Source organism: Canis lupus, chromosome 15 (assembly GCF_011100685.1).
Source record: "Canis lupus familiaris isolate Mischka breed German Shepherd chromosome 15, alternate assembly UU_Cfam_GSD_1.0, whole genome shotgun sequence".
NCBI classification, from domain to species: Eukaryota; Metazoa; Chordata; class Mammalia; order Carnivora; family Canidae; genus Canis; species Canis lupus.
In genome coordinates this window covers 51,038,240-51,055,451 of record NC_049236.1, presented here as the reverse complement: position 1 = coordinate 51,055,451, position 17,212 = coordinate 51,038,240, and the positions used below count along the sequence as shown (strand labels likewise).

Sequence of the window (17,212 nt, the reverse complement as noted above, 5' to 3'; positions counted from 1 at the left end):
TGGGTGGAAGGCAGGCATTAAACCGCTGAGCCACCCAGGCATCCCCCAATCACCAAATCACCATTTTAAACAAAGACTATCTCTACTATCTAAGGCACAAGGGTTTCTGTTATATGAGCAAATGTTTAAAAAAAAAAAAAAAAAAGACAACTACTATAATTCCATTTCTTGATGATCCCAGAAACAGAGCTCTGTTGTTCTGGTTATTACTGTTTATTAGTCCTGCATAAGAAATAATTCAATGACATAGAGGGAGATGTGTATAATATATGTAACAAATGATACAGAATTTTCCAAACTAAAACAGCAGAAGATGTAGTACCCTGGTAACTGGGTACTTCAGCCTTTTCCTTTTCCTTTCAAGGGTAATATTATCACTTCTCTATATCTTCAACCCTTTACAAAACCCACTAATTTAGACTAAACTAGTTACTAAAATCATTCACTAATATCCAATAAAAAATAATTCTTAAAAATCTAAAATCTTGGGCAGCCCAGGTGGCTCAATGGTTTAGCGCCTGCCTTCAGCCCAGGGCGTGATCCTGGAGACCTGGGATCGGGTCCCACGTCGGGCTCCCTGCGAGGAGCCTGCTTCTCCCTCTGCCTGTGTCTCTCATGAATAAATTAATAAAATCTTTAAAAAACAAAAACAAAAACAACTTTCTAAAAAACAAAAAACAAAAAACAAAAAAACCCCCAACTTTCTGGACGCCTAGATGGCTCAGCAGTTGAGCATTTGCCTTTGGCTCAGGTCATGATCCTACAGTCCTGGGATCAAGTTCCACACAGGCTCCCTGCAAGGAGCCTGCTTCTCCCTCTGCTTATGTCTCTGTCTCTCTCTCTGTGTTTCTCATGAAAAAATAAATGATCAACAATATCCTGTTAAAAAATGTTACATGACGTCAATTCAAAGAAACATAAATTACTGCCATTATCATGAAACATATTTTTTATTTCACTGTGAAGAACTAGGATGTGAAACTAGCAAGTGAAACTCATCAGCATTTCCATGCTTATGCACAACAGTTTATAATGGTCAGTTGATTTTAATCATTGTATAATACTATACTACCTAAGGGAAAAAAGATTAAACCAAATGTCAGTTAAGTAATTTCATTGAGAATGCTTAAAACATCTCAACGGTAAAAGCATTTTTTAATTCTCTATTGACATTGAAATTTGGAAACTGGTGACTGGTCCAAAAATGGTGTCACATCATGCAAAATACGCCTTTTATTCTTTAAGCACTCAGTCAACCCTTTCAAAGTTAAAGTTATCCCCTAGATAAGAATGTCAGAATGCTATAAAATGACTACTAAGATATTGACACATATGCTACCTTTCTATGGTTTTATTTTTCTGAACATAAGGATGAAAAAGGTAAAAAAAAAATGATGTCTCTAGGTAGCTTATTTATTTTATAGCCTAGAGTAGAGATGGTTATTCTGGATTATCCTAAATGCTTATTTGCAGGACCTATTTAGGAAAGAATATATTTCAAAATATAAGTTGTTTTTGAATAAAGTATTGGCTATTAGTATAATAAAAATACAGAATACTATTATCTACAAGAGGGCTAAGGATTGCGAAGCAGAGATTTTTTCATTTTATGAAATTATAATGAAGTGTTAAAAATTAATATACTTCACTGAACATCAAATATAGTAACTATTTTAACTATTGCTCTGTCAAAACAATTCCTTTTTACATCGAAATGTTTACATGATTTTTTGTTTTGTTTACATGGTTTTACTTTCATTCACATGAAAATGAAAAAACACTTGAAAAAGGTTACTAAATGCAAGAATATTGAAAGGATGCAACTTTTTCCTTTATATTAAAAATAGACCTATATATGAAATATGTGCAGAAAAGAATTAACATAGCACATCTGTTTATCCTTAAAGGGACCAGCCTACACAACTGGCCTTTGGTTGGCATCTGGAAACTTAAATTTTGGGAAGATTCCCTCTATTCTTGGAATGGTTAAGACTGGCTCATTATGCCTGAATGTTTATACAAACAATGTGGTTTATGCTAAGTGCCTGTTTTCCACCTGGGAGTCTGGAATGTTGGTACATGCTAGGCAGAGGGTGCCTATTCGAGCAATCTCCAATAAACACCCTGGGCACTGAGGCTCTAATGAGCTTCCCTGGTTTGCAATAATTCATACATGTTGTCATAGTCCGCTGGGGGAATTAAGCATAATTAACAACTGCCGTCTAATGTCCTGTGTGACTGCACTGCGAGAAGACCCTTTCAAGTATGCCCAGTTTACCAGGCTCCCTCAGGCATCCTTTGCTCTTGCTAACTGTGTTTGGTATACTTTCCCTGTAATAATCATCACCATGAGTATGACTATAAACTGAGTCCTGTGAGTACTCACAGCAAATTACTGAATCTGAGGGTGGTCTTGGGAGACCTCTTATATGGAATGTATAATAGGAAAAATAAAAGCAATTTTTCTAATTGCTTTGAAATAGGAAATATGTATTTATACAAAACAATACTGACTTACATATTTTGTAGTTAAAAGCTAAAATTAAAAAAAAGCTAAAATAATTTAAATTTGTATTTTTGATATAGTGTTTTAATTTTTATTTTAGCATTTTATTTTTTTACTTTAGTATTTTAAAACCAAATCAGTGAAATTCTGCTGTATTTATAGAAATAAATTACATATAAATATATACAAATAAATGTATAAATACATAATGATTTATTTACATAAAGAAGATTACTAAAACAATTAAAATTATTTAAATTGAAGAGAAAAAAGATTATGCTTACAAAATCAGCATTTTATCACAGAATCAAAGGACTTCATTATGCTTTATTAATAAAGGTAGCTTTTGATGCATTTCTCCCATCCTCCATCCCAGCCATTTTTAAAAATAGGTGGGCTCTTACCTTGTAATGCTCCTGCTTCAATAACCCCCTCTTTGGTACTGTCAAAGCCATGAGATGTAATTTGGGTTTCTGAGAGACCAAGTCCAGCTGGTAACGAACGCTTCAAATCCTTGGCAACATTTGAATAAAAGAGAAAATCTTTGTAAAAAAACTCTCACACCACATAGCAATTCAGCATGATGGAGTCCTTTTATTCCCATCTTAAACTATCTTTTTCTCTACTATGTAGAGAATGCTGTTGTGGCATTGTGTAATGGAATTCTATATACATTCTATAATATGTAAACAGCAACAAACTCCGCAAGACTTGTTATTAAGAGGTTATGGTATATGTTAAATACAAAATACTTCCACTATTCTAGAACTAAGCAACAAGCAGATATAAAAATTCAATTTTCAAATTCCTAAGCTATTGATACATCAGAAAAATCATTTTAAAGAACAGAATTAAGATGTCTATTGTGTAAAAACTGATGTCTAATACAATCATGATGAACCTGGCTAATGGTCAGTATAAACAAATCATTCACTTGCAATATTACTTTTCCTTTGATTTAATTAGGGTGAAATAAAGGAAATTTTCTGCTATTTAGATTTATGTTAAACACTGATATTAGTCAACCCAATTGCAAATTAGCTTATAATTGGAACTTAGCTATAATAAATATAATATTCCACATTCAGTCTTATGGTTTATAATGGTTTAAAAAATATATATAGAGAGAAAGCCAAGGAACACAGATTTCCCAAAGTCCTTTCCTTTCTCTGGCTTGGATATGAGGAATTACCCAATTTTCATAATTAGCATCTATGAATGGATTCTACTGGTTTCCCACAATAATGACAAATGATGCACTGAAACAAAAATATTTCTTTGAAATCCTTTAATATGGTACCACATCACATCACATATAATGTACAGTTACAATTCGAAAACTCAGAACACTTTAAATTTTCTAATTGGCAAAGTCAAATTTTTAAAAAAGGTTTTATTCATTTATTTATTTGAGAAAGAGTGTACACAGGAGGAGGGACAGAAGAAGAGGAAGAGAGAATCTTAAGCAGACTTGCACTGAACCTGAACACTTTAAATTTTCTAATTGGCAAAGTCTAAATTTTTAAAAAAAACAGTCACTTTTTGAGTGATCTAATTGATTCTTAGGGCTTTAAAAACCATCTATACATTGACAACTTCCAAACTTAGGTGTCTGACCTAGGCCTCCCTCTTTAACTCCAGTATATCTGGTCACATACTTATTATTTCAACTTGGATATTAAATTTGCATCTCAAACTTAATGTGTCCAAAACTAACTGGTTCTACAGTAAATCCACAATTCCCAACAGACAAAACAAAATAATACCACCTATGTTTTCACTCCTCTCAGTTAACAGCATCTCCACTACCAAACTCTTAGTCCAAATCTTAGGAGTTACCTTTGATTCTTCTTCTCTTACATCCACATCCAAACCATTTGCAGATTCTATCAGATCCACTTTCAAAATATATCCAAGATGAAACCAATTCTCACCACTTCCACGGCTACCACTATGATCTAAGCTAAGCTGTCATATTTTGACAGGATTACTCCAAGAACCTCTTAATTGGTCTCCTTGCTTCTATCTAAGACACACACCTCAAATCCACACATCAACCAAAATTATCCTGTTTGCAAAAGCTCTCCAATAGCCTCCCATCTCATTTGAAGAAAGCCCAGGAATGCCTGGGTGGCTCAGTGGCTGAGCGTCTGCCTTCAGCCCAGGGCATGGTTCCGGAGTCCTGGGATCAAGTCCCACATCAGGCTCCCCGCATGGAGCCTGCTTCTCCCTCTGCCTGTGTCTCTCATGAATAAATAAATAAAATCTTAAAAAAAAGAAAAAGAAAAAAGAAAGCCCAGACTGTTAAATGTTCTCAAGGTATTTACATGATTTATCTCCTACCAGCCTCAGCATTACAGCCATGCAGTTCCTTCAAAAACAATAAAGCTGTCTTTGTTTCAGAGCCTTGTATTTCCTGGGTTTTCTTTTTTCCTGATTGCTTTTCTACCTGTCATCTACAGGGCTTGTTTCTTTTGCCAGAGAGACTTTCCCAGGACAACATATAAAATAGCAACTCTCAGGGCAACTGGGTGGCTCAGTTGGTTAAGTGTCGAACTCTTCTTTTTGGCTCCAGTCATGATCTCAGGGTCATGGGATTGAGCCCTTCACTGGGGGGATCCATGCTCAGCAGGGAATCTGCTTGAAATTCTCTCCCTCCACCCCTCCCCCCTCTCTCCAAAATAAATAAATCTTAAAAAAATAAAATACCAACTCTTATAGTCTCACACTAGAACTCCTTAGTCTGCTTACTCTGTTTTATTCTTTTTATAGCAGATATCACTCAGTATTTGTGTTTATTTTTATCTGTTCTCCTTTATACCGTAAGCTTCATGAGAGCAGGGATGTTGCCTATTTTGTTTTAGCTATATGTTTAGCACCTGAAATAGTGCCTGAGATATAGTAGATATCCAATAAATATGTGTTGAATGAATAAATGAATTTATTGAATGAACTAAAGGACTTATGATTCAATACCATATGCATTAAGAAGCTGCTATAGCAATAAATTTATCTTTAAATTTAATGAGTATTAAAAAAAATTTAATGAGTATTTGCTGACTCCCTCTATGTTAGACTTTCTAGGCAAAGAAAAAGGTAAGGTATAGTCCTTGCCTCAGTGGAGAGACAAGATATACAAATATTAATGTAAAAGTTGAACTTGTTGCCAAAGTAAAGACAATAGGTATCAGAGGAATTCAGAATAGGGACTTAATCTATGAAAACCAAATATGACAAGAGCAGGTACTGCTTGAGCTGTGGAACATGAAGGATTTATTTATTCATTATGCCAACATTCAATGAACACCAATGACAGCCACTGCTCTAGACACTACAGATGGAACAGTGTAGCAAAGGGTCTCTGCCCAAATTAGACTCACACTGAAGAAGGAAGGAGGAGCAGCCTGATAGTAAACAAATAAATATAAGACAGATAATAAGTACTGTAAGTAACAAAACGGTAAATAAGTTTGTTTTCTTAAGGCGGGATAAAAGAGATATAGAGTGACCAGCAAAAAGTGCTCCTTTGGGTGGGCAGATTCCTGAAAGCAGTGTGAGGGAGTGAGCCAAGTGAGTTTTAAGACACAATTCCCTTATCAGATAAGTGATTTGCAAATATTTTTTCCCCATTCTAGGAGCTGCCTTTTACCTTTCTTCGTGGCATTCTTTGAAGCATAAAAGTTTTAAATTCTGATTAACTCCAATTTATTTTTTTTATTATTATTTTTTAAATTTTTATTTATTTATGATAGTCACACAGAGAGAGAGAGAGGCAGAGACATAGGCAGAAGGAGAAACAGGCTCCATGCACCGGGAGCCCGACGTGGGACTCGATCCCGGGTCTCCAGGATCGCGCCCTGGGCCAAAGGCAGGCGCTAAACCGCTGCGCCACCCAGGGATCCCTATTTTTTCTTTAGTTGCTTATGCTTTTGGTGTTTTACCTAAGAAATTAAAGTGCTTAATCCAAAGTCATGAAGATTTATACCTGTTGTTTTGTTCTAAGAATTTTATAGTTGTAGCTCTTACATTTAAATCTTTGATAGATTTTGAGTTAATTTTTTTAGGATTTTATTTTTAAGCTATCTCTACACCCAATGTGGGGTTCTGACTCACAACCCCAAGATCAAGAGTTACATGCTCCATTGACTGAGACAGTCAGGTGCCCCTTGAGTTAATTTTTGAGCGTGGTGTGAGGTCTGCATCTAATTTCATTCTTTACATATGGATATCCAGTTGTCCCAGTACCATTTGTTGAAAAGACTATCCTTTCCTCATTGAAAACTCCTGGCACCCTTGGTGAAACTCAACTGACCACAAATGTAAGGGTCTATTTCTAGACTCTTAATTTTGCTCCACTGGCCTATGTCTTCCTTATGCTAGTACCATATTGTTTGATTGCTATAGCTCTGTAGTAAGTTTTAAAATCAGTGAGTCCTAAAACTGTTCATCTTTTTCAAGATTTTTCAGCTATTCTGGATATAATGATTTTACATATGACCAGTTTGTCAATTTCTACAAAAAAGAGAATTTGATAGAGATTATGTTGAATATGATCAATTTGGGGAGCACTGCCACTTTAATGAGTTAAGTCTTCTGATCCATAAACATGAGATGTCGTCCTTCCATTTACTTAGATCTTTAATTTTTTTCAACAATGTTCTACAGCTTTTAGTGTCCAAGTCTTGCACATACTCCTGAGTAGTGGATTTTTTTCCCCCTCAATTTTTTTGCATTATTTATCCCCTAAAAATAAACTGGATTCTGCATAATGCTCTTGCATTTCATAACTCTGCTGAATTTATCAGTTCTAATAGGTTTTTTTTTGTGCGTGTGTATTCCTTAGGATTTTCTATATACAAGACCACGCTGTTTACACGCAGAAAGTTTTATCTCTTCTAATGTTGATGCCTTTCATTTAATATTGTTATTCTTTATATCTTATACATTTTGTGTCAATACTCTTTTATATCTAATATTTAACAAAAACATGAAAAAATAGTGGTAAAACCAATGCATACGTAATATGCAGAGTTATTCATTTGCAAAACCAAAAGAAACTGCTGTAAAATTCAATGGAGGTGACAGGTCTACACCAAAACAGAAAACCAATTAACATTAGTTTTACCAAGGACATCTCTTCAAATTGGCCTTAAAAAAAGATACCTACTCCAATGTGTTATCCAAGCAAAGCTATAACAAATTTTTTAAAAATTTTAAGTCTTACTGCTAATCATTATGGGGACAAAAAAATTAATAAACATAAAATAACAACACAATAACACAATAATAAACACAAGTAAGCTACAAATATTTATTCTTGCTTTCTTCATCCTAATTAGAATTCCTTATGGAATTACCTTCTGAATTTCTTATGGCATATTTTAAAGATGTTTATTAATAGCAAAAACTCAAATCATTTTTAAGAGTATCATAATCTAATCAAGAATCAACTATTACTAAGAACATGAAGACCTGGAAAGATAATTTAGACAGACCTAATTTGGATACCAGCTTTCCTAGTTAGTGGCTGTGTGATCCTGGACAAATACTTAAAAACTTGCTTAACCCATGTTTGCTCAGCAGTAAAAAGAGGCTAAAAATTAATTCAGAGTTCTATAAAATCTATGAAAACCAGATGAGCTAGTTAATATAGGCAAAGCACCCAATATGTATTTTTCACCACCTGTTAACGTTAGGCATCCCTCTCCTTTACTATAATTGTTACAACTAATCAATGCTGTTGCTAATAATTACTGTGAAAGACATTTCTTGGACAATTATTACATGCTAGGAATTGTTTTAAGCACTTTAATGAACGTATAGGCAGCCCTCACTCTGCATTACAGGTCAGGACTGTAAAAATGATCAAGTAAGCTGAAACTGTATAAAGTGATTCATGGAAAATATTGATTATTCCATGACCTTTAAAAATTCTTGTCACAGCTAAAGCTCTTTCCTTGTTTATGTTATTCAATGAGGCTTCACTAAGTTCTTCCAGAACAAATCTAGGGTCTCTCCAAGAGTAGCAGTGTCAACATCCCTACAGTCAGCTATTTCTTCCAAAACTCCATTTAGGTTTGATTTGAATTTCACTTTTTCCAGTGTTAGCATTTTTCATTCTTTGCTGCACTTCCATCTTTATTCATCCATTCTCTTTTGATCATCCACTTTTAGAAAATGTCACACGGATTTATGACCCAGAGACAAGAGGGTAATACTACCACAGGGTTTGCTGTCTGTATGAGTTGAATAACACATATGCAGTGACCAATCACCAAGAGACTGTGAAAGAAGTGACATGATTAGTCAATAATCATGATTCACCTCTGTTATTCACATAGTGATTTATGGACTTCAGTGCTAGCAGTGAAGTTTGTTTTTTATTCAATTAAAGTTAATACACTATGGAGACTTAAATCTGAGATGTGTTGTCGGAAGACTGGCATCATTTAATTAAACTGTGGTAACTGAAATTAATGCATATTGAATCTATATAAAACAAGAACCGCCTGTATAGTCTCTCTTTAATCTTGACAATAATACGAAGTGGTATTATCACTACTGCTCTACAGATGAAAAAACTAGGACACAAAAATGTATCACTTAGTTACTAACTAGTAATATAGTTAGGACTAGGCTTTAAAAACACAGTATTAACTGTAACGTATGGTAAATGTAAACAGCTACAAGTAGTTTTTTAGAGACTTGGAATTTATTTTAGCTTCTATGTTTTCTAAAAAATTTAAAGAAATACCTTTTAAAAATCATTATTTCAGAATCTGCTGAAGTTTAAACACTAACACAAATACATTCTCAACCTGTGATTTCCTAATAATACAAAAGCAATTAATTCTTTCTTTCCTTTTCACTTAGTTCCTAGGGTCACTTAAGACCGCTTGTCACAGGACAACATTCTCTTCATTTGAATATTGTTTTGAAGATAACTTAGAATTAAAAACAAAAATCATTACATTAAGTTTTATTTACTTCTTTTTTTAAAACCAAATCTCTGGGTCTGTTCATTTCACAGAATAAATGATCTTTACCTTTCTATTTTATTTTTTTTATAATTTTTAAAAAATATTTTATTTATTTATTCATGAGAGACACACACACACACACACAGAGGCAGAGACACAGGCAGAGGAAGCAGGCTCCACACAGGGAGCCCAATGTGGGACTCGATCCCAGGCCTCCAGGACCACGCCCTGGGCCGAAGGCAGGCGCCAAACCTCTGAGCCATCCAGGGATCTCCTCTAGTTTATTTTTTAATATACTAAGTCAGTGATTTCTAGTTTTAAATATTAATCCTCTTATTCATATTTGCATTAAAAACAGATAATCTTTTCTCTCTGAGAGACATATCACTCACAAAATAAATACTGCCAAACTACCAAGACATTTTTTAAACTTTGCGTGTCTGGTCATTAAAATTAACTATTTTTGGAATGGTTTCTTTGAATGTTGCCTTGCTCAGTCTTGACAACTTTTTTAGCTCTCCCCACGAAAATAACTATCAAAGATACCTCTCAAAATATGAGAACTAAAAAAGCACACATAAACAAAATAAAAATGACATACAGGTCCAGGGCAGTTTTGTTTGCTGTATTCTTGAAACTTATCTGAAAAGAATATAACTCATTTGAATCATCTGTCATATCACAAAGTATTGTGTAAATTCCCAGAAAGGAGATAAAGTAGTAGTAGTTGGTAAGAGGTTACATAGTAAACATGATGGATATCTCTGAATACCTAAGTTTTCAAGAAGTTACAGGGATGCTTCCCACCTTCTCTTGCATGGCCTCTAGAAGAAACAACTACTTGTCTGAGAATATTACATCCCCTCAGACCCCTCTTAATGATCTCCCAGGGGTCCTTTACTCAACAAACAAAAGTTTTTCCAGGAAAGAAAGTCCTTTATGTAAAACAGCTGTGAAATCTGAAAAGCACTAAGGCCTTTCTATGTCTAAACTGTCATCAACAGAAGGAGCCTAACCAAAAGTGGTACAAATGGGTCCATTCAGATTCTAAACAGAATTATCATTTTGATAGTTGTCTAGCAGCTGAGTGCAACACAAAGTGATACGGGTTTTGTGAGAGGAATGTAGAACTTGTAAGATAACATTCAGTATTTTGTGAGCCTGTTGACTGTTTTTGTTTTTTGTAAAATACATACACATTCTCTGAGTAATATAATTTAGCATAATTCACAAAAGTCTAAAATATGCCTTTACATGATCAATTTCTTTTTTTAAAGTTTTTCAGTTATAAGGCTGGGCTTAGCTTAGTAACTTTTTAAATAACTGTTACTGCATTTACCCCTATGGTTTCCAGAATGTATTGCAGAGACAGTGAGCCCACTATAACCAACAACATAAAATCTCTAATTTGCATTTTATGTCACTGACATTCAATTCAAAGTTTAGAACTTAGCAAAGTCATGCTTAACAATTATACAATAACATGAAATAAAACTAAAGTTAACTTTCTATTCAAGCATTAGGTTAATACTCAGCATTTAATGTTTTATTTATTCATTTTTTATTTTTTTTAAAGGTTTATTTATTTATTTATTTATAGAGAACGAGAGAGAGGCAGAGACACAGGCAGAGGGAGAAGCAGGCTCCATGCAGAGGGAGAAGCAGGCTCCCCATGCAGGAGGCCTGACGTGGGACACGATCCCTGGTCCCCAGGATCACACCCCGGGCTGCAGGCGGCGCTAAACCACTGTGCCACCGGGGCTGCCCTATTTATTCATTTAAAAAAAAAAAATTTATTTATTCATGAGAGACACAGAGACAGAGAGAGAGGCGGAGACACAGGCAGAGGGAAAAGTAGGCTCCATGCAGGGAGCCTAATGTGGGACTCGATCTCCAGGATCAGGCCTTGGACTGAAGGCGGCGCTAAACCACTGAGCCACAGGGCTGCCCATGAGAGAAGTCTTGAATTAGAGTGATTCTCAAAATGTGTCTTGTAACCAGCAACAATCTGTAAGGATTCTCCAAGTGCTCTATATATCACATCAACTCTCTTCTTAGTTCCCTTACCCTATGTTCTCCCTGTTTTCCTCTTACCTTCATCTTTTAAAATGGTCTGCTGTTCTTTACTGGTTTAGGTTCTCTACAAGAGAAAAATCTTAACTCTCACTTCCCTACTTCCCTTGGCAATCTAACTGATCCATCTCTGGTATCTCTAGACTTGTCACCCCTGAAATTCATTCTTCAAACTGTAGGCAGGTAGAACTTTCTAAAATGTGGATCTGATTTCATTTTTACATTATTTAGTGCCCCCAACCCCTTCACCTTTACCCCTTTACCTTTTAGGTAAAATCCCAAACTCCTCAACATGACTTTAAGGTTTTGCAGGATCTGGCCCCTACTTATTTCGCTAGCCTCATTTCTCACACATCTGCCCCACATTCTCCACTCCAACAATAGTGAATTTAAAATCTTTTAAAAGATTTTACTTATTTGAGAGAGAGAGAGAGAGCGCGAGCACAAGCATGCACACAACTGTGGGGTAGAGGCAGAGTCCCCACTGAGCAGGGAACCCATTGTGACTCAGGGAGTCAATCCCAGAACCCCAGAATCATGACCTAAGCTGAAGGCAGACACTTAACGGTTTAACCAACTGAGTCATCCAGGCACCGCCAACAATAGTGAATTTTCAATTCTATAGTCTTACACCTTCTTCAGCTCCTATAATTGCCTCTGATGGGAACATTCCTTACCCTTATTCATTTGGCCAGCTCATCCTTGAGATTCAATTTGCTAGGCAATTCCTCAGGTAATCTTTCCATACTCTTCATACCAGTACTCAGACCATGCTACATTTGGCCTAGTATATTACTTTCCATGTAATATTAAAATTAAATTATAAATTAATTTCTATATTCTCTCTTCTTGCATACTGCAAAAGCTAAGACCAGGTTGCTTATCTACCTTGTTCCCCTTTGGTATTCATTCCTAGTGTCTAGTAGATATAATACTAATACTTCCTTTACTAGCAATTTTATCAATTTAAACATTTTATCTCCTTCCTCAAAATGGATAAAACCTTCCAAAATATTTACATAATTTTTAAGGAAATAAACTGAAAATTTCTGTTAAATGTTCTATGAATTTTGGTAATTTAAAATCCCCTTTGTTGGGGTACCTAGTGGCTTAGTTGGTTAAGCGTCTGCCTCTGGCTCAGGTCATGATCCCAGGGTTCTGGGATTAAGCCACACAGTGGGTTCCTCACTCAGTGGGGAGTCTACTCTCTGCTTCCTACCCTTCCCTCTTCCTCATACTCTCTCAAATAAATGAATAAAACCTTTTAAAAAATCCCATGTTGTTTCAACAGTTAGCTGCATATAAGGAATATCTGCTAGAAGCAAAGCTGTTTTTCTAACAGATCTTCATATCCCCAATCCTACCGTAAACTACTGCAACATCCTAGCTTCCTTGTGGTGGCCTTTCTGCCCCTCCATAATTACCTCAAGTCAAAGATGATTATTCTCCAACATTCTACTTATCAGCGAATAAAAGGCAAGCTCAACATTTTCTCAGCTCTCCACTGGTACGTCTAAATTACCAGGCTCAAACTTTAGTTTGGGTAAGAACCTCCTAAGAACCTATAAAAATTCAGATTCTTCTCAGCTGTCCATGTTGATCTCATTAAGTTGGGAGTGTGACGCCTAGGAGGCAGAATTTCAAACAAATAAGCCAGGTGATTCTGATGCAGATAATCCTGTGCCTACATTTTAAGGAACTCTGTTGTAGAGCTGTTTTTCCATACTTGTACAATATTGACTCCTATCCCGCATTTCATTGTGGGCCACAGGACTTTACTGCCGTCTTCTCCACCCTAATCATCTACCTTCTTTCTAGTCAATCCTAAGTATTTATTGAGGGCTTTGCCACATCCTCAACTATTACCATTATTCTAGGTGTCATTAACCTTTTGCATGCTCTTGGGCACACTTTCAGAGATTGAAATGATTCTATGTTCAGTTTGCAATTCATTTTCAACTGATATGTAAGGTCCAAGATGAGTTTTCATAGCTCATTAAAAACATAGTCTATAATGGCATGGTATGTAGTTTGTTGCTTTTTTTTTTTTTTTTAATTAAGATTTTACGCATTTATCCATGAGAGACACAGAGAGAGAGAGAGAGAGGCAGAGACACAGGCAGAGAGAGAAGCAGGCTCCTCGCAGGGAGCCCGATGGGACTTGATCCTGGGACTCCGGGATCACACCCTGAGCCGAAGGCAGATGCTCAACCAGTGAGCCACCCAGGCGTCCCGCCCCGCTTTTTAAAAATACAAACCATGAGACACTTTTTTTTTTTAATTTTTATTTATTTATGATAGTCACACACAGAGAGAGAGAGAGGCAGAGACACAGGCAGAGGGAGAAGCAGGCTCCATGCACCGGGAGCCCGACGTGGGATTTGATCACGGGTCTCCAGGATCGCGCCCTGGGTCAAAGGCAGGCGCCAAACCACTGCGCCACCCAAACCATGAAATACTTAAAGTGAAATAAAATCTATTGCATGAGCTTGCCTACCTATGTTGATACAGAATGATGGGTTGTAGTTATAACAATCTGTAAAGGTGTATGATTTTTTTTTCCTCCTTAATATACTTGTAGGAAGCTCAAAGTTGGAAAAAAAAAAAAAAAAAAGAAGCTCAAAGTTGGTAGTTTGATACAGGCTTGGTAATTTATAGTTGGACAATGGTCCCAAAAAAGTGTGAGGGCAGATAAAAGATATACTACACTAATGAAGTACAATCCAATCTATACTTTGGTCTCAGATTTCATTAACCCTTTCATCTTTCATGCCCCATTCTACTTGAGCCACTGGAACTCCCATGGCCATGCTTTGGGATCCTGTTATCCCTCAGGAAGCAACAATTCTGGAATTTAGTTAAGCCTAATAACTCACTTTGTGGTCACAGCCTCCTGTATCTGTTATTCCACTTGATCAAGTTAGCAAATCTGACTTATCTATTTTCTCCATTTTATCAGCACACATGCAAAATCTCAGTCTCCTCTCTCTCTCCCTTCTCTCTCTCATTCATTCAACAAACATTTAGATAGAATCACTATCTTTTGATGGTTTACTGCCTACCCTCTAGACCTCACTCCAACCCCCATACCCCTTTCATCTAGATTCTAAATAGTACTGAAATTCACTAAGAATGAAATCATGTACCAACCTCCATCAAGGGAATGCTGAATTTACTCAAAGACTTATCACTGTGGGAACATTTGTATGTATCTACATTCAAAACAATTCCTACTAGAAATAAAAAAAAAATTATTCTTGATAGAGTTTGTTTATAAGTAAAGGGAGAGTCTACCATCTACCTTATAGGCACAATATCTTAACATAGATGAGGCTTCTGCTCCTCAGTAAAAATTTTATTCACATTTTTCAACAGAAATTCCAATCCAGAATTAATTAAAAAGATGTATATATAATAAGCACATATATTTAAAAACTTAATTTGTTGTAATAGTACTAAGAATATATTCTTTCTTGAAAAGTAAATATTAAAATGGATCTACATTTGCAAGAGTTAAGCAATCCTTGAAAAACATTTGCCATATCTCTGAAAGGGTCCAAGATATACAGTTGGCAAAAACTGGCCTTTGGAAAAAGTCCCTGTCAAATCAATGTTGCCACTGATGGAGTTACTAAATTTTTCAGATGTGAGTAATGCAGAAATGTGATATTGAATAATATATAGTATGGTGACAAACTGTCATCACATGCTATTCAAACTCTAGGACAGGATGGGTGAAGGAGAAAACATGTTAAAATTTTTAAGTTCTTGGGATCCCTGGGTGGCGCAGCAGTTTGGCGCCTGCCTTTGGCCCAGGGCGCGATCCTGGAGACCCGGGATCGAATCCCATGTCGGGCTCCCGGTGCATGGAGCCTGCTTCTCCCTCTGCCTGTGTCTCTGCGTCTCTCTCTCTGTGTGTGTGTGACTATCATAAATAAATAAAAATTAAAAAAAAAATTAAGTTCTTATATTGGAATTCATTTTTTAATTGAGCAATTACTGTGAAATCATAAATTGTGCTGTGTGAACACACTGTTTCTGCCCTCAAGGTGATTTCAATCTCTTGGGAAAGGCAGATAAGTAAATGGACAATTACAACACTGAGGTGAGGGGAGGAAGTATATCCAAAATCTGTTTTCTTTTTTTTTTTTTTAAGATTTTATTTATTTATTCATAAGAGACAGAGAGAGAAAGAGAGGCAGAGACACAGGTTGAGGGAGAAGCAGGCTCCATGCAGGGAGCCTGATGTGGGACTCGATCCCAGATCTCCAGGATCACACCATGGACTGAAGGCAGGCATTAAACTGCTGAGCCACCCAGGCTGCCCCAAAATCAGTTTTCTGACAATTTCTATTCTTATGTTCCTCCCCAAATCTTCTCCAGACTGCTAGAGTTTACAATCCAGACTGATAAACACAGGGGAATGGAGAAACTATTTAGCTTACTAAAAGCCTTTAAAGAACAGTAACAACAAAGACCACATACACAAAATTTCAATAACAACAACCATGACGATACATGCTGGGAAATTAAAGATATAGATGGATGTATCAAGTCTAAGAATACAGTACATCTTCCTGTTGATCCACAGAAATCTAGAAATGTGTTTCTAGTCCTCACTTAAACATGTGTTTTCATTCACTCACTTATTCACCAAACATTTAATGAAAGCTTTATCTATATGTGGCAGCACTATAGATAAGGTAATGAATGAAGGAAGCATTTTTGTCCTCACTTTACTTATAATCAAGTCACATAAGCTCTAGGTATAGCCAGCTAATATGCGTAATTCCATCACAACCTAAGGGGCCCTTTTTCTCAACTGTAAAAACAAAGCAGTGGAACTCAGAGATCTCTAAAATACTCCTACTGAACTAAAATCCTGTGATTTAACTCAAAATCAAAACTTGTGGACCAGACATTTTTAAGACCCAGGAAACTAAGGAGCCATAGGCAGGGTTCAGCGAGTCCCTAAACTCCCTTAAAACTGAATGCAAAATTTGGTAGTTTTGTGTATATGTACATTTAACTAGAGAAAAGATCCACATGTGGAAAAAACTAAATTATGGATTTTAGTTTTGGGCCTACCACAGAAAAAATTTTGTTTTACCCATATCTACTAAGATAACTTTGCTAAATCTGTCAAATATAAACATAATTAACAAAAAGTATCAACTATTTGGAGCTTGTATTTGCTTCTCTTTAATTCACGGCATGAATTGCATGTTTTAATCTAATACTTTGACCAGCACTTTAAAGAATAAATTAAAAATAAAATGTGGCTTACAAATCAAAGAATAACCTGTATTCTTTGAGACTGAACTTTACTGATCTTTAAAAAATAAGAATTTTTATTTAGAAAGAAATATTTTTTGCCGTAAAAAATTGTGATAATACTAAGACCATTATTCTATCCTCTATATAGCTGTTGTTCCTCATCTTAAGAGTAACAAACCTCAAAATATTAACATATGTTTAACAAAATATTAACATATGCTACCAAGGGATTTCTAGGACTAGCTTTTACATTACAATCTCTATTAGAATGTGAATGTTGAGTTAGACTCTAACCAGGGCCTTCTGCAGGACAGACTAAGAGGAGAAGCCAAATGAAGAATGAAACATCTGCAATGAGACAGAAAAACCTGGACAG

At 35.8% G+C, this 17,212-nt stretch overlaps 1 protein-coding gene across 10 annotated transcripts in view; it reads right to left on the bottom strand.

The window, feature by feature from the left end:
• ARFIP1 (ADP ribosylation factor interacting protein 1) overlaps positions 1-17,212 on the bottom strand; it is a 137,917-nt gene that overhangs the window by 60,120 nt on the left and 60,585 nt on the right. For all 10 annotated transcript variants that reach the window (XR_005370906.1, XM_038559050.1, XM_038559042.1 and 7 more), the window contains one exon: positions 2,911-3,019. Coding sequence is in view for 9 of the 10 variants with exons in the window: in XM_038559050.1 (XP_038414978.1) it covers positions 2,911-3,019 (109 nt within the window). In the remaining variant the exon portion in view is untranslated. The remainder of the gene's footprint in view (positions 1-2,910; positions 3,020-17,212) is intronic.